Source organism: Tursiops truncatus, chromosome 9 (genome assembly GCF_011762595.2).
Source record: "Tursiops truncatus isolate mTurTru1 chromosome 9, mTurTru1.mat.Y, whole genome shotgun sequence".
Lineage (NCBI taxonomy): Eukaryota > Metazoa > Chordata > Mammalia > Artiodactyla > Delphinidae > Tursiops > Tursiops truncatus.
The window spans coordinates 2078698-2101699 of record NC_047042.1 but is presented as its reverse complement, the minus strand read 5'-3'; the positions used below and the strand labels follow the sequence as shown (position 1 = coordinate 2101699).

The 23002-nt window shown below is 34.0% G+C and overlaps 1 protein-coding gene across 1 annotated transcript in view; it reads left to right on the top strand.

Moving 5' to 3' along the window:
- The window catches only part of ZPBP (zona pellucida binding protein), a 101472-nt gene that overhangs the window by 52755 nt on the left and 25715 nt on the right, over positions 1 to 23002 (top strand). Inside the window, exon 7 of the mRNA XM_019939917.3 lies at positions 10835 to 11012. Within this exon, the coding sequence (XP_019795476.1) occupies positions 10835 to 11012 (178 nt within the window). The remainder of the gene's footprint in view (positions 1 to 10834; positions 11013 to 23002) is intronic.

The following is a 23002-nucleotide window of genomic DNA, read 5'->3' as shown; positions in this document are numbered from 1 at the left end:
AAAGAGGAAGTGGTGAACATGCCCAGGGTGTGAGTAAGCATCTTAGCTATTTATAGAACACACCACCACCACCCCCAACATACACACTTAGGGAATTCAACAATAAAAATAAAACTTCATCAAATAATAAATGACGAGGATTTAGTGGAGTTAATATTTTTATGAAATGCTTTGAAATTTAGCATTTTGTAACTGATTGTATTAGGAAATAGGATTTTCCCATTTATAGGGCCTTGTTTGCTATTGCAAATTAATTTATAACTAATAATCCTGAAGAATTCTCTCCATGTTACTGTTATTAATCCTAAGTAATAAATTTGATCTATACTGTTTATTAACCGTTTTCACATTGCTTTATACTCAGCATCTTGTATCTATGCTTAGGGTGAAAATTATGCTGTAACTTCCAGCAGCAATTTAATTTAGTTTTCTCTTTTACATTATGCTTAACATATTATTCATAATCAGTAAATTTATGGCAGATTTCCCTACTTCAGATTACTCTTCAGTGACCCTGAACATTTTGTTAAAAATAATATTTTAAAATATTTGGAATAAAATGTAATTTACATTTGATGGTTATGAAAATTTTCTGTTAAAATCATAAGTAATGCATATTTATAGGTCAGTGTCCATTACTTTTGCCTAGTGAAATTGACAGGGGGATGATTTCTTAATTTGTACTCACTAAGCCTCCTGAAATGTAGCTTAAATCATCTATTTATATATAACCAGATATTTCCATATAAAAAACTTCCATAGGGGTTACCTCTCATCCCAGGGATATATTTTTTCCTTTACTTTTGAAATAGGAGTTAAATTTTACGGCATTGAGAACAGAAGGCAATCTTATTTTCTAATTCTCTTTCTTAATCCCTGAGTACTATTTTAATTATTATTTAGTATACCCCACAAATTTTGTTAATATTTTGTTGAAATTTAAAATTTTCAAAATACTTTTTTTAATTTGTCTTGAGATATCTTCTTTGACCCATGTGTTAGAAGTGTGTTGTTTAATCTCCATTGATTTCTGTTTAATTACATTATGATCTGAGAGCAGACATTGTATAATTTCTGTTCTTGTTAATTTGTTAAAGTGTGTGCTGTGATGGAGTATATTGTCTGTCACAGTGAATGTTACATTTGAGCTTGAGGAGAGTGTGTATTCTCTTGATAGACGACAGTTATAACAGGTAATTCATGGTGGTGTTGAGTTCAACTATGTCCTTAGAATTCCTTCTTTTTTGTGGCTGTGTAAAATTCCACTATATGTATAGGCCACAGTTTTTTATATATCCTTTCAACCACAGATGGACTTTTAGGTTGCTTCTTTGTCTTGGCTACTGTGAATAGTGAACATGGGAGTGTAGATATCTCTTTGAGATCCTGATTTCAGTTACTTTGGATATATACCTAGAAATGGAATTGCTAGATCATATGGTAATTCTTTTTTTAATTTTTTGTGGACCTTCCATACTGTTTTCCATAGTGGCTGCATCAATTTACATTTATTCCAATAAAGTATAAGGATTCCCTTTTCTATATATCCTTACCAACACTTTATGTCTTTTGTTTTTCTGATAATTGTCATTCTGACATGTGTGATGTGATAGTGCATTGCAGTTTTTATTGCATCTCCCTGATGGTTAGTTCTGTTAAGAATCTTCTCATATACCTGCTGATTGTTTGTATGTCTTCTTTGGAGAAATGTCTCTTCAGTTCCTTTGCCTATTTTAAAATTCAGATCATATGATTATTATTATTATTTTGCTATTGAGTTTTATGTCTTCCTTATATATTTTGGAAATTAACCCTTTATCTGATACAAAGTTTACAAATACACTCCCATTTCATAGGTTGCCTTGTTATTTTCTTGTTCATTTCCTTTTCTGTTCAGAAACTTTTTAGTTTGAGGTAATCCCATTTGTCTGTTTTTGCCTTGTTGCCTGTGTTTTTTGGTATCATATCCAAGTTTTCATTGCTAAGGCCAGTGTCAGACTTTTTTTCTCTATATTTTCTTCCAGATATTTTACAGTTTCATGCCTTACATTTAAATATTTAATATATTTTGAATTGAGTTTTGTGTAAGTTAGAAGGGTCTGATTTCATTCTTTTCATCTGGAAAAATTGTTTGCCCAACACCATTTATTGAAGAGACTGTCCTTTCCCCATTGTGTATTCTTGGCTCTCTTGTGTAAGACCAGTTGACAGTATATGTGTGGGTTTATTTCTGGATACTTCATTCTGTTTCGCTGGACAATATATCTGTTTTTATGCCAATACCTTATGGTTTTGATCAATATAGCTTTGTAATGTAATTTGAAATCAGGACATGTGATGACTCCAGCTTTGTTCATCTTGCTCAAAATTGCTTTGACTGGGATATTTTGTAGTTCCAGATGAATTCTAGGGGTTTTTTTTCTTTATTTTCTGTTTCTGGAAAAAATGCCATTGGGATTTGGAAGCAAATTTCAATCAATGTCTAAATTCCTCTAGGTATTCTGGACACTTTCACAATAGTCTTCCATCTTAATGTAGGGTATCTTTACATTTATTTATTTTAAAAAAATTTCTCTCATCAATGTTTTTTAGTTTTTAATGTACACATCTCTCATCTTCCTACTTAATTTTACTTTTAAGTATTTTATTCTTCTTGTACTCATGTAAATGAGATTATTTTCTTGATATCCTTTTTAGATAGTTTCTTGCTAGTGTGTAGAAATACAACGGTGTTTTTAATGTTGATTTTGTATCATGCAGCTTTACTGAATTTGCTTATTCTAAGAGTTTTTGTGGAATCTTTAGTGTTTTCTGCATATATGAATATTTCATCTGAAAACAGATGATTTTACTTATTTGTTTCAGATTTGGATGATTTTTATTTGTTTTTCTTTTCTAATCACTCTCTTTAGGACTTTCAGTACTATATTGAATAGAAGTAGCAAGACTGGGCATCCTTTCTTTGCCCAGGTCTTAGAGAAAAGGTTTTCAGTTTTTCACTTTTGAATGTGCTGCTAGCTGTGGAATTTTTCTATATGGACTTAATTATTATATTTTGGCAAGTTCCTAACATTCTGACTTTATTGAGAAGTTTCATTATGAATGGATGTGAAATCATACTTTTCTACATCTATTGTGATAATCATATGATTTTTATTTTTCATTCTGTTAATGATTGATTTGTGTATGTTGAAACATCCTTGCATCCCAAAGATGCATCCCACTTGGTCATGGTGTATAATTCTTTTAATACGTTGTTGAATTTGGTTTGCTAGTGTTTAGTTGAGGATTCTTGTATGTATGTTAATCAGGTATATTATCTTATAAATTTTTTTTCTTTTGGTGTCTTTGTCTGGTTTTGGTATCAGAGTGGTACTGGCCTCACAAAATGAGTTTGGAAGTGTTCCCTATACTGTTGTTTTTGAATGAAGTTTAAGAAGTTCTGTTATTAATTCTTCTTTAAATATATGGTAGAATTCATCTATGTTGACATCTGGTCCTGGAGCTTTCCTTGCTAGAAGGTTTTTGATAACTGATTCAGTCTTCTTGTTTATTATTGGTCTGTTCATGTTTTCTGTCTTTTTCTTATTTCTGAATTCAGCCTCTATATTTTGTATGTTTATAGGAATTTGCCATATATTCTAACTTATTCAATTTGTTGGCATATAGTTTTTCATAATAGTTCTCTATTATGATTTATGAAAGAAAATAATCATCTTTTCTCTTTCTGTGGCATCAGTTGTAATTTCTCCTCTTTCATTTCTTATTTTATGTTTTCTGATTTTATTTAAGTCTTCTCTCTTTTTTTCTTTGTTAATCTTGCTCATTGTTTGTCTTCTTAGTTTATCTTTAAAAAAAACAGCTCTTAGTTTCATCATTGTTCTATTTTTGTGTTTTCTACTTCATTTATTTCTGCTGTAGTGTTTATTCCTTCTTCACCTAACTTTGGATTTAATTTGTCTTTCTTTTTCTAGTTTCTTGAGGTGTAAAGTTGGGTGTTTATTTGATATTTTTCTTTTTTTCTAACGTAGGCTTTTATTGCTATAAATTTACCTCATAGTACTGCTTTTTTTGCATCTCATAAATTTTAGTATTTTGTGTCTTTGTTTACGTTTGTCTCATGATATTTTCTTGTCTTCTTTGACTCAGTGATCCCAGGATGTGTTGTTTAAATTCCACATATTTGTGAATTGTTTTATTTTCCTTCTGTTATTGATTTCTAGGTCCACTTCATTGTGGTTGGAGGATATACTTGGTGTGAGCTTAATATTTTTATATTCATGAAGACATGTTTTGTGACCCATCCTAGAGAATGTTTGTATACACTTGAGAAGAATCCATTTTCTTCTGCTGTTGCATGGAACATTCTGTGGATCTGTTAAGTTCATTTGGTCTGTTGTGTTGTTCAAGTCTGGTAGTTCCTTATTGATTTGCTGTCTGAATATTCTATCCATTATTCAAATTGGAGTATTGAAATCTCCTACTATTATTGTATTGATGTCTATTCTTCCTTTCAGCTCTGTCAGTGTTTGCTTTATATACTTATATACTCTGATGTTGGGTGTATATATATGTTCTATCTTCCTGTTGAATTGATTCCTTAATCATTATATAATGACCTTTTTTGTTTCTTATTACAGTTTTGTATTATTTCAAGGTGATTTTTTTGAGTATATGTACATCCATCCTTGCTCTGTTTGGTTGTCATCTGCATGGGATCTTTTTCCATGTTTCACTTTCAGCTTATAAGTGTCCTTAAATCTACAGCTAATATCTTGTAGACAGCATATACTTGGATGATCTTGTTTTGTCCATTAAGCCATGTCATGTTTTTTACAGGGGAGTTTAATCTATTTACATTTAAAGTTATTATTGATAGGTAAGGGCCTACTATTGCATTTTGTTAATTATTTTCTGTATGTTTGTAGTATCTTTGTAGTCCTTTCTTCCAATGTTGCTGTCATCCTTTGTTATTTGACTTTTTTGTGCATTGATACACTTTGATTCCTTTCTCTTCTTTAAAGATGTTTTCTTTTTGGTTATCATGAAGCTTACATATAAATCTTATAACAGTCTACTTTAAGCTGATAACTTAGTTCATATGCAAGTCTGTATTGCATATGAATTGCGTATGAAAGTCTATACTTATACTCTCCTCTGCACAGTATGTTATTGATGTCACAAGTTACATTTTTCTTATTGTACATCTAATTACAGATTTGTATACTTATATTTTTGATACTTTTGTCTGTAACTTTTATACTGGTTTAAAATGTCATTTATGTATCACCCTTACAGTATTACATTAGTCTGTATTTGCTGTGAGATTTATACTTTTTAATGTTGCTGTTAAGTGTTCTTTCATTTCATTTCATTTGATGAACTCTCTAGCAATTCTTCTAAGGCAGTTCACTCACTTGGGCAGAGCACTGAGATACTGGGACTTCTAATGGTGTTGAACTCTTTCAGTTTTTTTTTTTCTGGGAAACTCTTCATCTTTCCTTCATTTTCAAAGGACAGTTTGACAGATATAGTATTCCTGGTTCATAGTTTTGTTTGTTTGTTTCTTCACTTTGGATGTATCATTATGTACTCTCCTAGCCGGAAAGGTTTGTGCCAAGACATCCACTGATTTCTAATCACTGATAGTATTATTTGTGTGGGGGGGTACCCTTTATTTAGTATTATTTGTGTGGGGGGGTACCCTTTATTTAGTATTATTTGTGTGGGGGGGTACCCTTTATTTAGTATTATTTGTGTGGGGGGGTACCCTTTATTTAGTATTATTTGTGTGGGGGGGTACCCTTTATTTGATGGTGCTCTTCTCTAGCCACTTTCGTAGTTCTGTCTTTGTGAATATTGTCAAATTAATAACAATGTTTCTTGGTGTAGTTCCCTTTAGTACAACATATTTGGTATTCTTTAAGGTTTATGAATCTGTATGCCCATTCCCTCTGAAGATTGAGAAAGTTCTTTGGTATTATTTCTTTAAATAAGCTTTCTAGTCCTTTCTCTTTCTCTTCTTAAGGGAACTCCATAGTGCATGTATTGATTTAGGTAATGATATCAAATAAGCCTCATAGGATTTCTTCACTCTTTTTTTCTTTCTGTTTCTCTGACTGGACAATTTCAAATGATCTGTCTTTTAATTCATTGATTCTTTTCTATGCTTGATTGAGTCAACCTTTGAAGCTCTATTGAATTTTTAAGTCCAATCACTGTATTTTTCAAAATAGAATTTCTGTTTGGTTCTTTTTTATGGTTTGTATCTCTTTGTTGTACTTCTTGGATTTTGTGTGTATGTATGTGTGTGTGTGTGTGTGTGTGTGCGCACACACACGCACATGTGCACATTGTTTTCTTGATTTTGTCTGTGTTTTCTTGTAGTTTACTGAGTTTCTTTAAGATTATATTGAATTATTTTTAGGTGATTCATAGATCTTCCTAACTTTGGCCTTTGTAGCTGGTTATTGGAGCTTTTTTTGTTGTTGTTCTTTTATGGTGTCATGTTTTATTGATTCTTTGTGATATGCTGGAATTGGTGCCTGTGCTTTTAAAGAAAAGTTTCCTCTTCCAATCTTTATGGTCTGGCTTCAGGAGAGAATGACCTTTACCAGACTAGAGTTTCTAGGAGTCTCTCATACCTTTCTTATGGCTGCACCTCCTCAAGTCTTGCTTTTTCCTGGGGTGGATGTCTTAGAATTATTTCTTCTCTCAATCCTACAGAGCCATGTCAGGTTATGAGAGTCACATCAAGTGCTAAGAGCAAACCACTCCTTTTTCCTGAGGGCAGTGCCTGAAATGCCAAGGCTTTTTATGCATCTTCCATTTCTCTCCCTCCCTCCTAAAGGGGATGTCTTGGAGTTTGCTCCCTCTCTGTAGTCTGCAGAGTCATGCCAAATGCCCCAAGAGTCACCTTTCCCTTTTCCCCAGGGTAGTGCCCTTGATTCTGAGCCATGGGTTGCAAGCTCCATCTCTCTTCCTCTCTCCTGAAGGAACAGTCTCAGGGTTGTGCACCTTCACCAAAGTTTGCAGAGTTTAACTTGCTGCAGGCTTCTGTACCGCCTGCTTAGATCTGTGTGCCAGCTGTCAGGGCACACGTGCCAGGTGCCATGAGTTTCCACCCCTTTTCTTTGTTCTCAGCTTTCTCTAAATGATTCGGCCATGCTAATTTCCTCAGAGTTCTAGGTGCAGTAAGAGAAAAGTAGACCTCCAGAAGAAGTCCACATGGGAAGTGACCCCAAGCTTGGGAAAGCCAAACCTTCACGTTGCATTTTCCTTCCCCTGAGGGAGAAGTTGTGGTCTAGGGGGATCTCTCTGCGTGCTCAGTTTTGGTGACCTGGGAAAGTGGTGACGCAGTCAAAGTGAAAGAGTTTCTCTTAGCATTTTCAGTGTGCTTGATCTTGGGTTTTGTGGCCCTTGGGGGTGCTGGAACATTTCTACTATATTCAGGATTTCTTAAAAAGTATTTTCATCCCTGAATCGTTGTCAAATCAGTGTTTTTGTGCAGTGAAGACTGGAATCTCCTATTCTGCCGTGTGGCTGACAGCATTCCTTTTGGATATAGTTAACAATCCAGCTAACAAATCAAGTTAATAATCCCTGCCTCTTAATTAGAAAATTTAGACCAATTACATTTAATTTAATTATCAAAGATTTGGATTTAAATCCACCATTTTTTTCTATTTGTCCCATCTCTTGTAACTTTTTCCTTTTATTCTTTCTTTTGGATGATTGTGCCTTTTAAAGAATGATACTGTTTTATAGTCTTGTTCATTGCTTTATTGTTTTCAAATCATACTTCTACTTTATGTGGATGGGTTTTTATCATTCTATTATATATCATTTAACCTGGTTTTCTATTCTTCTGGTTTTGCTCCTTCCCTATCTTCTTTGGATTGATTAAACTTTTTTTAACTGACTTTTTTCTTGTTATATTTTTTTTCACTCTTCTTCTGGATTTGTTTCAAATTTTAACATATTCTTCATAGCAGAACCAAAACTTACTTAGTTTATAGTACCTTCCAAAAAAGTACAAAAGCCTTAAAGACCCTTAACTCTTATGACCTGTTTTTATCTTTCAAGGTTTTTTCTAGTATTCTAGTATTTTTTTTAATTTTTCACTTATTATTAAGATTGTTTCAGAATGTCAGTGTCTGTTTAGATTTACCCACAGTTTTATCCATTTCTTTGCTTACAATTTCTTCTTGCCTCTTAGTCTTTCCTTATGTATTTTTCCGTCTTCCTATATTTATTGTTCCACTGAAATCTGAGGATTCATTACTTTGATCAGTTCTGGAAATTTTTTCTGCCAGAACACCTTTGAAAAGTACCTGTTGCCCCATTTGCTTCTCTTGAACTCCCATTTAGTATGTTTCAGGTTATCTCATTTATTTCTCCACCTCTCTCTTACTTTTTTTTCTTTTTTTAAATATGTTCTTCATTCTGAGTAATTTTTTTTTTTTTTTTTTTTTTTTGCGGTACACAGGCCTCTCACTGTTGTGGCCTCTCCCGCTGCAGAGCACAGGCTCTGGACACACAAGCTCAGCAGCCATGGCTCACAGGCCTAGCCGCTCAGTGGCATGTGGGATCTTCCCAGACCGGGGCATGAACCCACGTCCCCTGCATCGGCAGGCGGACTCTCAACCACTGTGCCACCAGGGAAGCCCATTCTGAGTAATTTCTTCAATTATTTATTGCATTTAATTGTTCTGGCTCCAGCAGGGCCTAATCTGATGTTCAGTCTGTCCACTGAGTTTTTAATTTCACTACATTTTTTACTGCCTTCATTAATTGTAATTTAAGTAGGTAATTTTTCAAATATACTTTCTCTTTTATTGTGATATAAATTTCCTTTCCTGTGTTTTCATACCACTTTTATGTCTTCATGTGTTCTAAGGATACTTCATATCATTTTTTGCTATTTTAGGTCACTGGAGCTCCATTATCTGAATTTCTTGATGGATACTGGAGCTCCAATTCATCTCTGGTTGTGTATAATGTATGCCATTTTTTTGCCTATCCTAGGACTCTCATTGCTTACTGGACTAATGTAGAGCACATATTAAGCCTTTCTAGTTGCCTTTTTCAGTACCTAATGTGGCATGATCTGTTGAGCAGGTTATGGTATTTAAAGTAAGCTGTTGAGCTTCTCCACGCAGAAGTTTATATAGTTTACAAACTGCTTATTGTTGAAGTGGTAATGATTTCTTGTTCTAGTCTTGTAATCAATAACCAATAATTAGAACATATTCCTTTCATATATGCTTAATAAGTCTATAAAATTTGGGGATGGGTGGGTGAAGGGAGGAGTAGCTTGGGCCAGGCAATCTGATGTTTATTCAGTTGTATTAATTCTTTGTGATTAAGGTGATTCAGGTGATTAATCTATGAAGAATTTCTATAATTATGATTTGTTCTTATGTCATCCAAATTTGTCCAAAAATTTTTACTTTAAAATCTTTAATCTTTACCCAATTCAGAGAATTCTTCAGTTTCACACTTTCTTTGGTACAAATAATTAACCCCATGTCAACCATCAACATACTCATTATTTAAAAAAAAAATTTAGTCAATGATTCAAATAATTTCTTGCCTTCTTTCCATTTTTATCAAATAAGAGATTTATCCTCATTCTCCTTCTTAGAAAGAAAACAGGAAAGAAGAATCTGATTTACATGATAATTTTTGTTCTTGTCAGGTTTTGCGAGGTATAGTTTCATTGTTTTTTTTTTTTTTCTTTCTTTTTCCTGCATAGGGTGTCAGGAAGCCAAGTGATTATGATCATGTCTCCTGATACTTTTATTTGTAGTCTTGCATTTAAATATAGTTAATTGGATACCAGATTTGTAGCTAATTAATTCATAAGCACTTCCTTAACCAAAATTGTAAATAGCAGCAAATTTGACAGAATTTATTAGAAGTACAAGAAAACCATTTAGACTGTAAAAATATAGTAATTCAGTAATAGAATGAGTTGAATGCAGTATATTGAAAAACACTTTTACAATTATTTATAGAAATTTTCATCAGAGGGATGTAATTTGTAAGGTACCTGGAGAAGTCAGTAGATTGAGATGCACCATTCGTGGTTATAGATGAGCACGATTTCATTTACCCCTCCTTCTGACTACATGAGAGGTGCAGGTGAGCATAGGAGAACTGAGCAGAACTAACTAGCTTGTAGAGGGTGTGAACTCATGACCATACCTCATGCTTTACCAGGTAAGGCTTACCAGCCACTGAAAAGTATAAGCCTCTTGTTACTTTTCGGAGTCAAGCCAGAATAATTACTACAAGTAAAAAGGTAATTAATTATAGGTCAGAATTATGCCTTAATTATTTTGTAAATTTGAGTTTTGAAACAGAGCTATAAGTTCTAACATGTGCTGCATGCTATCTTTAAACCTAATTTTTCTTTATGTAAAGAGTGGAGCAGATGTCTCAGGATATGCTTCTTAAAGATTCTTAAAGTACATTTCTTTAAGAACATTTAATTGTTAGAGTACCCTTCTGAAAGTACATTTAATTTCAGAGAGCTGTCTTGTTTTGCTCTTATGCCCATCCATATATTATTCAAAACCAAAGGGACCAAAAAGTTTGGTTATATATTGAAATATTTTCTTTGTGTTGTATATGGAAGTACTTTTAGAAATATTTGAGGTTTATAGGTGATATCTTTTCAGTTTTACAGGTGTTATTTATATCCTATGAATTCAAGAAAAAATAAGGACCTTGAGAATTTGTTTCCCCTGCTTCTAAATACATAAGCATCCTTATTTGTTCTAAAATTACATTTATGTGATAATTTTTTCATACTTTATTTCTATTTTAGGCTAAAATTCTCATAGAGAGATTTTTTAATCAACAAGTGGAAGTTCTGGGCAGACGTGCAGAGCCGTTGCCTGAGATATACTACATTGAGGGTACTCTCCAAATGGTTTGGATTAATCGCTGCTTCCCAGGGTATGGAGTGAATACCCTGAAACACCCAAAATGTCCTGAGTGCTGTGGTATGTAATGAACTATGATTTTATGGTTTATATGTATGAAAATTCACTAGTCTTCATTATGCCTAAGTGAATGTCTATCACTTATTTTTACTATCATTTAGGTTTGAAATAGTGTGTTTGAAAAGACTATGTCAATCTGAAGATTTAAAAGAAAAAGGCCAACTTAATTCTGGCCTTGTTTTACTACTAGAGTAAAGAGGGGTTGGGGTGTTAGGCAGTTGTCTGGGAGGAAGCACAAATACTAGTTATGAGACACCTAGAGTTACTTAACAGCCAAAATATATTTCTTTTAGAATCAATTTTTGAAGAGTTTACATTTGTATCGTCTGGATTAGGTAACTTTTTCACTTTTTTTAAAAGTAAGTATATGAGTTGCTTTACTACCAGTTGTTCCTTCTGACCGTTGATCCTAGCACTAAAGGATCTGAGCATCTATCTGGCTTCCCCATCTTTGTGCTCATTATAGGACCGTCTATAGAGGCTGTTTAGGATGAGGACGTGGATTCACAGTCTCAGAATTTCCATCTGCAGCTGTGGAGTGAGCCAATTAACCTTCAGTCTTGAAAGATTTCCCAACATAAATATCACTACATTAGTGCCATTGTTTGAGTCTTCTCTGTTCTTCCCTCTTTTCTACTATCTTATGTTAGATTAAAAACCTTTTCATATGGTAGAACACTAAATATTATTTTTGCTTTGCTTTATTTAACTTGGTTAGATTTCGCTTTACTTTTTCATAATATTGGTTTTGTTTAAGGATATGAAATTTGACAAAATGTACTGAAAATTTATCTCAGGAAATACAATACAAATTTAACAAATAAATCACTTACAAATGCCAACCTTGTGACTGTTTTGATAATCTGTGATTACGCATATCACGCTAGAGCACAGAAAATGATGAAGAAAAGCCTGGTGATGCCAAACAGTGAAACCAAAACTTAGTAGTTTAGCTGTCTATTAAATGCATTTATATTGCCTGTCAATAAAGCCTTAAGACAAACTTAAAAATTTAAATAGTTGCATCTTATTAATTCTAAGAATTTTGAAATAAACATAGCTCTTTCAGTTGAAATGGTAGGTTTCATCATAATGAAATTATTATGAATAATAATTTCATCATTGGAGTTTTTTTGCATGTATAAAAGTTCAGATAAACCCAATTTTCAGGTACTCTAATTTTACCATGTAATTATAACATTCAGCATTATTATATGCTGTACTATTTGATCAAGTTCATTAAGCAACTCTTTTACTCCTGACAACAAACACCATGGGAAGTATATAATGAAACTGTTGTATAAATCTCCAAAATATTTTCTGCCCCTGAAATACTGCTTTGCTCTCCCAAATATATGTCTTGGCCCACAGAGCTTAGAGATACAGGAGATGCATCCAGGAAACAATTAGAGAACAAGAGACCACCAAACTACAGGGAAGAGAACGGAAAGGAGATTATATAAAGCAAACTAAGTTAGAGATAGGATGAATCTCTATATAGGATTAATATAATTGAAAAAAAGGCTTTCTGAGTGATTTGAGACTTGAGGTAAGACTTTGAAGATACAGGCTTAGCAAGTACCACCCAAGCAAGGGCATGACTGAGTGTCAGATTTCTGGGGGAATTTTGCTTGACTGGGACTAGAGGATTAGTATCAGAAGAGCTGTGGGGAATGACAGGCTTTGAAAGCAAAGTGGGAGAGTTCAAATTTAATGTGGCAATAAGAGTCATATCTTTGCGTAGAGGAGAGAAATAACATTTATTTTTTGAATTTTATGGGTTCATTATCATTGCTCAGTACACTTATCAAGTATTGATTTGCTGTATCTCATTTTGTGTTGTTCTATGGTAAATAAATATTTTAATTTAGAATTACCTTTATGCTATTATCATCTCTGTTCGATTACTTAAGCGAGACTGAGCTCCTTTTTTGCACAGAACTCATTAAATATAATGTGACCTTCAGGTCCCCATCATATACAGTCATTTTTACAGAATTTTTACAGTGATTAATACAGTCTATATTACAGAAGGCTATTACTTTAAAAATTTTAAAGAGCACATACTACCCAAAAAACATTTATATCATTCTCCAAATTGGTAGGCACTATAAAATATAACAATAGTTATAAGACAAAATTAACATATTAAATGAACTTACCCATTCAAGTGTGAAATGGAATACTAGATAGAAGCACATAAAACATATGAGATACTTTGTAAAGTGACTTAACTTCCAAAATGAAAACACACCAAGTTTATGTTCAGCAAAGATTGAATAAGCATGTCTATTATGTGAGGGAAGTTTATTTACTTTCTCAGCAGTTGGTAAAGTAAACGGTGATGTTTTCTTGTTTTTTGGATATCTTTACTCATTTAATCTTTATGTCTAGATCACAGATAAAGATCGTTTGCTTATAAACCTAGAGACTTAACATTTCTACCTGTATTATTTTTCTCATTTCTAGTTAATTTAGCATTTTAAATTGATTTTCACTGAAAGTACTTCTTTACACATTATCATTCTTACTATATGCATCATTTTGTCAATCATTTTGACACTGAATAATGAAAAAGTTCTAATTTGTGAATTATAGATGCCTCATAATTTCATAAATTATATCATAAAGGTACTACAAGCAAAGACCAGCTAGAATATTATATTGTTTCTGATAGAATTTTTTAAAACACAGATTCTAAAATACGTTTTACTGTGTAATTTCTGTAGTTTCTATTATTTCTGTAAGACTGTGTATTTTGCTTTCCTTTTTATTTTATTCCTATTTAAGCTCATCAAATGACATTCTTTTTTTGACGTAATATCCCACTCCTCCTTCTTCTTCCTCTTCAAACTACGGCACTGTCTCAAAGTTACCTGAAGACCTTCTCAAAAATATATCCAGGGTGTGGGGGCCACACATTTACGTTTATCAGCATCCTAGGTGATTTGATGGACGTGAAGGTTTGAGTCTCTTGAGTATTGGTGTTGATAAAGCGATACCTAATAGGCCGCCTTTCCCCCTAATGAGGCCACACGCTGGTTTCATTGACTGTTATGGATGAGTGTATAGCTCACTAATCGTTTATGCAGCGCTGTTGTTTCCTGTTGCTTTCTTTATAAGTAAGGTTTTCTGTTGCACATCCAAAGCTTTGGGGAGTCCCAGGAAACTTAAGCAAGGAGCTCTTTCATGGTGATACAGTGTCTGTGTTAGTAGTTAGAAATAATTAGGTTATAGGTTAAACATCTTGAGATAATTTTATTAATAAAGTGTACTTTTGTAATTTAATTTTACAGTGAAAGTGAATTGTTCAGTAGATACAGTTGTTTTTAATAAGGTATTTTAGACTCTAAAAATTTATCCTGCTCAGACATGCAACCAGGAACTCTTGTTTTAGTTTTACATCTAAGGACCAAAAAAATGTGCTGTCAACAAAGCAGACTTTAAGGCAAGAAGTCTTACTAGTTACACAGAGAGGCATTAAGTAATGATGAAAGGGTAAGTCTAACAAGAAAAGGTGAAAATAAAATATTTCTAAATCTGTGAGGATTTAACATAGGTCTGAAATACATAAAACAAAAATTGTCAGGTAACACTGGCATATAAAGCCATATAGAAAAAATTAAGATTGGACCCAGCTAAAAATTCACTTCCAGACGTATTACAGACATATGTACATAAAGAACTGTAAATGTTTTAGAATATAACAAGAAAATATCGTGTCTTCAGTATCAGAAAAAGATTTCCAGAAAAACACACAAAAATCACTAACTTTAATAAAAAACGTTTTTGTCTACATAAAATTTGAGTGCTTATGTTTATCAAAAGACACTGCAAAGAGAGAAAAGATAATCTACAGAATGGGAAAATTATTTATAATGGATATACCCAACAAAAGACTAGGATATATAAAGAACCCATAGAAAACATTTTTTAAAAAGACAAAACAATTTTGAAAAATGGGAAAAGATTTTAACAAGTAATTCACAAAAGAGTAATTCCAAATGGTCAATGGATCCATGAAAATATGTTCAACCTTTTTGTAATCAGGGAAATGTAAATTAAAAACAAAATGAGCTCCTACTACGCAACTATCAGGTGGGCAGAAAATAAATAGTCTCAGTACACTAGGTGTTCAAAAAAATGTGGAGTCTCGGAGCAGCATACACTGCCTGAGTGAGTATAAATCTTGCCCCTTGGGCAGCAGTTTGGTATTATTGTAAACATGACGATGCACATACTCTATGATCTAGCATTTGACTCTCAGGGAAATTTCCTCTCAGCATATTTTCTCATAGTCCCAAACTAGAGACAACCTAAATGTCTATTCATAGTAAAATGTACAAATAAACAGTGATGTATTCATACAATGGAACGGCTATAATTGGTGAATGGGAATTACAACCACATGAATATATTTTATAAATATAACTTGTGGAAAAGAAGCTAAGGACAATGGAATCCATGTAATTTAGGCATAGCTAAGCTCTGTTTTATAGAGATTTATTTGTGAATGCTAAAAGCTAAAACTATAGAGCAATCCAAGGAAATTATCACCATGACACAGAAGAAGACTAGTGCTGATCTGTGGATGGGAAGGAGTGTGAGTGGGTGGGACATAGGCAGAGTGTTAAAGGGTGGCAGATTTCTACGTTATGGCCTCAATTGTTTCTAGACAGGTTTTCTATGCAAACATTCATTATATTGTACATGGTGGCAGATTTCTACGTTATGGCCTCAATTGTTTCTAGACAGGTTTTCTATGCAAACATTCATTATATTGTACATTTATGTCTTATTTTTTCCATGTGTTAGATTTCATAATAAAAAGGTAAAAAATTAAAATTTTCCCTTAAAGCTTGAACACCATTGTTAACAACACTAAAGTCACGCTAAGGAAAAATAAGAAGTGCTTTCTTTCTCTAATACTTCAAATTTATAATTTGTGTATAGTATCACCTGATTTTTGTCTTCATAAATTTATAATTTTAACAGAGCTATCAATAAATGGTTCAGTGGGAATAATGAAATTATAATTTTTTTTCTGTTAACCATTAAGTTGTAAATATCATTCCATATTACTCTACTGTCTTCTTATTACTTTTGTTTGTTAAAAATGGCCAACTAATTGTAGGAATTATGTTTAAACATTTTGTTTATGTTGGAATTTAGATTATTTCCTATTTTTATTATTATAGTAAATGTTATTTACAAGAATACTTAACCAGCTTTTATTTTTTGAGTATTTCCTTGTATAAATTTACAGAAATGTGAGTACTAATCTTAAATAATGGGCGTTTTGAGTTTTCACATTTTTGGTGTGTTATTTTAACAGTTCAAAACGTTCATAGTATCTTAACCTCTCTCACAATGTATGTGTAACTACAGACTTTTTTTTTTTTTTGCGGTACGCGGGCCTCTCACTGTTGTGGCCTCTCCCGTTGTGGAGCACAGGCTCCGGAGGCGCAGGCTCAGCGGCCATGGCTCACGGGCTCAGCCGCTCCGCGGCATGTGGGATCCTCCCCGACCGGGGCACGAACCCGTGTCCCCTGCATCGGCAGGCGGACTCTCAACCACTGCGCCACCAGGGAAGCCCTACAGACATTTTTGAATGTCCTCTAATTGATTCTGAGCATGACTTTTCAAAAATTAAAAAGCAAAATTTTATAGCCGTGTAAAGACTGTATCTCTCACCCTGCTGTGTTCTGCTTAGACTGACATCTTTATCTGGGAGATTTCACAGGTCTGCCTGCCACACAGAGCTTGTTAACTGGACAGCCATCCATAGCACTTTATAACTGCTCATTCCCTTCTCTCTCCCCCACTGCCTTCCTACAGTTAAATTCTTGTTTAGATCTTTCACCCAAATTCATCTGCTTGTCTTCATCCCCACTGTAGTCATCTTAATTTGGATTCCATTTTCTTGTGCCTGGAATGATTAGTCTTTTCCTAACTGGTATCCCTTTACTTTTTCTCCTTTTCAGTCCATAGCTCACATTGCTTCCGATTATACTTGTAAATTCCAAGTGTAATCACCTCATTATTTTAAAACCTACAATAATAAAACCCTGGCTTCATAGGATAACTTATTATACGCTTTGTAAGCCAAATCTTCCTTATCTTGAGCAACTAACCCTTTATTGTAACACTGATGTCATTTTTTATATTTTATTCCTCCAGGAAATGTGTTAGAATTCAGCAACACATAGCATGCTTACTAAGTGTCTGGCACTGGGGATACATTGATGAGAGACATGAACAAGTTGCTTCTCTGGTGTTTATATTTTGTCTGGGCAAGCAGCTTATAAACAAACAGGTGAATAAAGTCATTGCGTATGATGATAGGCACAATAACAAGCATTAAACAAGGTGATATGATGCACCCTAGTGTACCTGGCAGGATTTAAACAGTAAACAGGAGGTCTGCTCACTAGTATTTTGAATAGGATTGAATGAAAGTGCCACTGTCAGAGGTCTGGGTAGGGATAAGGGATGTTGAGGCCCTGGGACTACAGCATCTTGAAGCAGCTACCATCCATAGGCTTGAAGAATGATGAGGGAAGAATGAGACAGTGGCCTGTGAGAGCTGGGGAAACAGGGCTGCCTGACACCAGCTGGGCTGTAGGCGCACAGTGAGGCAGCCACTCCATAAAACTGGCAGGAGGCAAGAGGAAGATAAATGTCCTGTCCTGCTGTCCTCTCATGGAGCCTTCCTGTGGCCAGACCCAAAGGAAGGGAACCTGGGTGATGGAGTCCATAGAGGTTAGCTCCAAGAAAGGGAGCAGGGCAGAGAAGGGTGGGTGATGGACCAGGTTTGGGGTTCAGTTGGAGACTACCATGGAGAGTGTCTAGGGTGAAACTAGGGGATCCATCAGTTGGATTGTCAAGGATGACTTCACTCAGAAAGTGACTCCTGGGACTTCCCTGGTGGTCCAGTGGCTAAGACCCCATGCTCCCAATGCAGGGGGCCTGGGTTCGATCCCTGGCCAGGGAACTAGATCCCTCATGCCACGACTAGGATTTCACATGCTGCAGCTACAGATCCTGCATGCCACAACTAAAAGATCCCTCATGCCGCAACTATAGATCCTGCATGCTGCAACTAAAAGATCCCACATGCCGCAATTAGGACCCGGCTCAGCCAAATATAAATGAATAAATAAATAAATAAATTTGTTTTAAAAAGTGACTCTTGAGTTGAGCCCTGCATGATAAATGGGAGAAGATTATACAGAGATTTGTGTACCGAGTTTTCCTAGCAGAGAGAAAACACATACAAAGGCATGACTAAGGATGACATGCTTCAGAGCTGATTACTGGCCGCAGCAATAGAAAGTAGATTTAGTATATTTAAGACACAATCAAGAAAAAGTGTTTATGGAATGTAAAAGCAGGAGGAAAGGGAAGAATAGAGTGGTTCTTATGTTTAAACATGAGTAGGTGGTATATACTGAAATCCCAGTTGAATTGTTTTATATTATGTGAAGTTGTAGTCTGATTTTATTTCATGTAGAACGCCCAGTTTCTCAGTGTGATTTATTGAGAAGTTCATCCTTTATCCAGTGTTACACTTAAGTATCTCTAAAGGCAGATATGTTTCTGAATACTCTTGTTCCACTGATACGTTCGTCTATCCCCAGCAATCGCGCTACTGGGCATATACCCTGAGAAAATCATAATTCAAAAAGTCACATGCACCCCAATGTTCATTGCAGCACTATTTACAATAGCCAGGTCATGGAAGCAACCTGAATGCCCATCAACAGATGAATGGATAAAGATGATGTGGTACATATATACAATGGAATATTACTCAGACATAACAGGAAATTAAATTGGGTCATTTGTAGAGATGTGGATGGACCTAGACTCTGTCATACAGAGTGAAGTAAGTCAGAAAGAGAAAAACAAATATCATATATTAACGCATATATGTGGAATCTAGAAAAATGGTACAGATGAACCTATTTGCAGGGCAGGAATAGAAACACAGGTGTAGAGAACAGACGTGTGGACATGGGGGAAAGGAGAGGGTGGGATGAATTGGGAGATTAGGTTTGACATAAATACGCTACCATGTATAAAATACATGGCTAGTGGGAACCAGCTGTATAGTACAGGGAGTGCAGCTCAGTGCTCTGTGATGACCTAGGTGGGTGGGATGGAGGGTGGTGGGAGGGACGTCCAAGAGGGAGGGGATACATGTATACATATAGCTGATTCACTTCATTGTACTAACAATGAAGTAGAACAATGTACTACTACATTAGTTAGTACTACAAGTACTAACAATGTTAGTAGAAACTAACACAACAGTGTAAAACAGTTATACTCCAATTAAAAAAAAACAGTTATAACTTTTAATGAGTCTCAGTCTCTGATAAGGCATGTCCTTTTGTATTGGGTTGGCCAGAAAGTTCATTCGGGCTTGTCTGTAACATCTTACAGAAAAACCCAAGCGAACTTTTTTGGCAAACCCAATGTTATGAGATCCATTGCCTCTCCATTCAAACTTTTGGATCAGCTTGTCAAGTTCTATAAAAATGGCTGTTGGATTATGATCGCCACTTCACTGAATCTGCAATGCTATTTGGGAGAATTGTCATCCTACCAGTACTGAGTCTTTCAATTCATGAACATGATGTGTGTGTGTGCGTGCGTGCGCGCGTGTGCACGCACATGTGCTTCTTCATTAAAATATATCCCATTAAGTCTTCATTTAAATGTATCCCAATTGTAATTGTTCTTATAGAGGTCTTACAAATATTTTACTTAGATTTATATCTAGGTAATTGATTGTTTTAAACGTCTTATTTTGATATAATGTTGGACTTCAGAAAAATAGTACAAAGTATTCCTCTCTAACTTTCACCAAACTTATTGCTATAGGCTGAATATTTGTACCCTCCGTAAATTCATATGCCAAAACCTAATCCCCAGTGTGGTGGTATTTGGTGGTGGGGACGTTGTGAGTTGATTTTTGTATATAATGTATGATAAGGCTCCAACTTTATTCATTTGCATGTGGATATTCAGTTTTCTAGCACCATTTGTTGAGATGACTATCCTTTACCCATGGAATAGTCTTAGCCTCCATGTTGGACATCAGTTGACCGTGTACACGAGGGTTTGTTTCTGGGACCTCTCTTCTGTTCCATTGGTCTGTATGTCTGTGTTTATGCTAATATCACATGGTTTTGATTACTGTAGCTTTGTAATCAGTTTTGAAATAAAAAAATGTGATTGCTCCAAATCTTTCTTTTTCAAGATTTTTCTGGTTATTTGTGGATCCTGGAGTTCCATGTGGATTTTAGGATGAGGTTTTCTATTTCTGAAAAGAAAAAAATACATTTGGGATCTTGATAGGGATTGCATTGAATTTGTAGATTGCTTTAGGTAGTATTTTTATCTTAATATTAAGTCTTCCATGAACACAGGATGTCTTTCCAAATTTACATTTCCTTTAATTTCTGTCAGCAATGTTTTGTAGTTTTCAGTGAATAGATCTTCTGCCTCCTTGGTTAAAGTTATTGCTAAACATTTTATTTGTTATGCTATAGCAAATGAATTGTTTTATTCTTTTCCATGTTGGATTATTCATTGCTAATTTATAGATATACAACTATTTTAGCATATTGGTTTCACATGGTGTGATTTTGCAGAATTTGTTTATTAGATTTAGTAGGGTTTTTAGAGTGTTGAGGATTTTATGCATATAAGATCATGACATCTTTGAACAGAAATAATTTTATTCTTTTTCAATTGTATTCATTTATTTTTCTTACCAAATTACGCTGTCAAGAACTTCTGATAATGTTGAATATAAGTGGCAAATGTGCACATTCGTATTGTTCTTATCTTAAGGGGGAAACTTTCAGTCTTTCATCGTTGAATATGATGTTAGCTGTGAGTTCTTTGTATATGGCCTTTAACATGTTTAGAGAGTTTTCTTCCATACGTAGTTGATTATTGTTATTATAAAAGGGTATTGACATTGAAAAAATGTTTTTTCTATGTAAATTGAGATGAGCATATGTTTTTTCCCCCACATTTCATTCTGTTAATGTGGTATATTTTATTGATCAAGGTTTTGTATGTTGAATCATCCTTGCATTCTGGGAGTAAAACCCACTCGGTCACAGTTTACAATCCTCTAAATATGTTGCTAAATTTGATGTTCTTATATTTTGTTGAGGATTTTTGTATTAGTATTCATAAGGGATATTGGCCTAATTTTCTTGTAGTGTCTCATCTGGCTGGCTTTATAGGATGAGTTAGGAAGTGTCTACTCCTCTGACTTTCTGGATGAGTTTGAAAAAAGAATTTGTGTTACTTCTTTAAATTTTAGTAGAATTCACAAGTGAAGCCATCTGGTTCTGGGTTTTCTCTATGAGGAGGTTTTTGATTACTGATTTAATGTCTTACTAGTTTCACATTTATTCAGATTTTCTATTTCTTTATGTGTCATTTTGGTAGATTATGTGTTTCTAGAAATGTGTCCAGCAACTATACTCCCCCCAAAAAAAGAAAATCAAAGGAAAAATAAAAATCCTAACCCCCCCCAAAAAAAGAAATGTGTCCATTTCATTTAGGTTATACAACTTACTGGTGTACAGTTATTCATAGTATAGTTTTATATTGCTGTTTGTGTAAAATCAGTAGTAATGTCTCCGCTTTCACTAATATTGTTATTTTAGTATTTTAAGTCTTTTCTCTTTTATTCATTGCCAATGTAGCTAAAGTGGTTAATTTTCTTGATGTTTTCAACAAACCAGCTTTTGGTTTTGTTAATATTCTCTATTACTTTCCTATATACATACATATATATATATATATATATATTTTTTTTTTTTTTTTACCTCAATTTTAATCTTTATTATTTCCATCATTCTGTTGACTTTGTGGTCAGTTTGTCCCACTTTTCCTACTTCCTTAAGTGAAGTCAGTTTAATAATTTGAGATCTCCCTTTTTTGATCTAAGTATTTAGAGTTAGCACTTCTTTCGCTGCATCCCATAAGCTTTAGCATATTGTGTCATCATTTTCATTTGTCTCAAGTATCTGTTTCCCTTGTGTTTATCAATTGATTCATTAATTGTTCAATAGTATATTATTTGATTTCCAAACATTTGTGTACTTTCCAGTATTCCTTAATGTACTGGTTTCTAGCTTTATTATATTATAATCATAAAAGACACTTTGTATTATTTCAATTTTCTTAAAGTTTATTGAGACTTTTTTTGTTACATAACATATGAGCTGTCCTGAAGAATGTTCCCTGTGCACTTGATAAAAATGTGTATTTAGCTATTCTTGTGGAGGCTTCTCTGTATGTCTCTTAGGTCTAATAGGTTTATAGTGTTGTTTAAGCTCTCTATCTCCTTATTAATTTTTTTGTATGGTTATTATTAAAGGTGGGTTACTGAAGTCACTAATATTTTATAGCTTTCTATTTCCCTTCAGTTCTTTCAATGTTTGCTTTATATATTTTGAGACTCTGTTTCTAGGTGAGGTGCATATATGTTTATAATTGTTATCTCTTCTTGATGAACTGAATTGTCCATCATTGATATGTAATGTTCTCGTAACAATTTTTGTCCAAAAGTTAATTTTGTCTGACAGTAGTATGGCCACCCCAGCTTTCTTTTGATTAATCTTTCGATTAATCCTTGCATGTAAGATCTTTTTCTGTTCTTTCACTTTCAGCCTATTTGTGTTTTAGAACTAAATGGGTCTCTTGTAGTTAACAGTTGCATCATGTTTTTTTTTCTTTTAATCCATTCTGCCAATATCTGTCTTTTGATTGGAGATGTTAATCCACTAACATTTAAAGTTATTACTTATAAGGAAGGACTTCTGTCATTTTTCTCTGTTTTCTATATTTCTCACAGCTTTTTTGTTCCTTATTTCCTCCATTTCTGCATTCTTTTCTGTTTAGTTGATTTCTTATAATGACACTTTTTGATTCACTTCTCATTTCCTTTGTATATA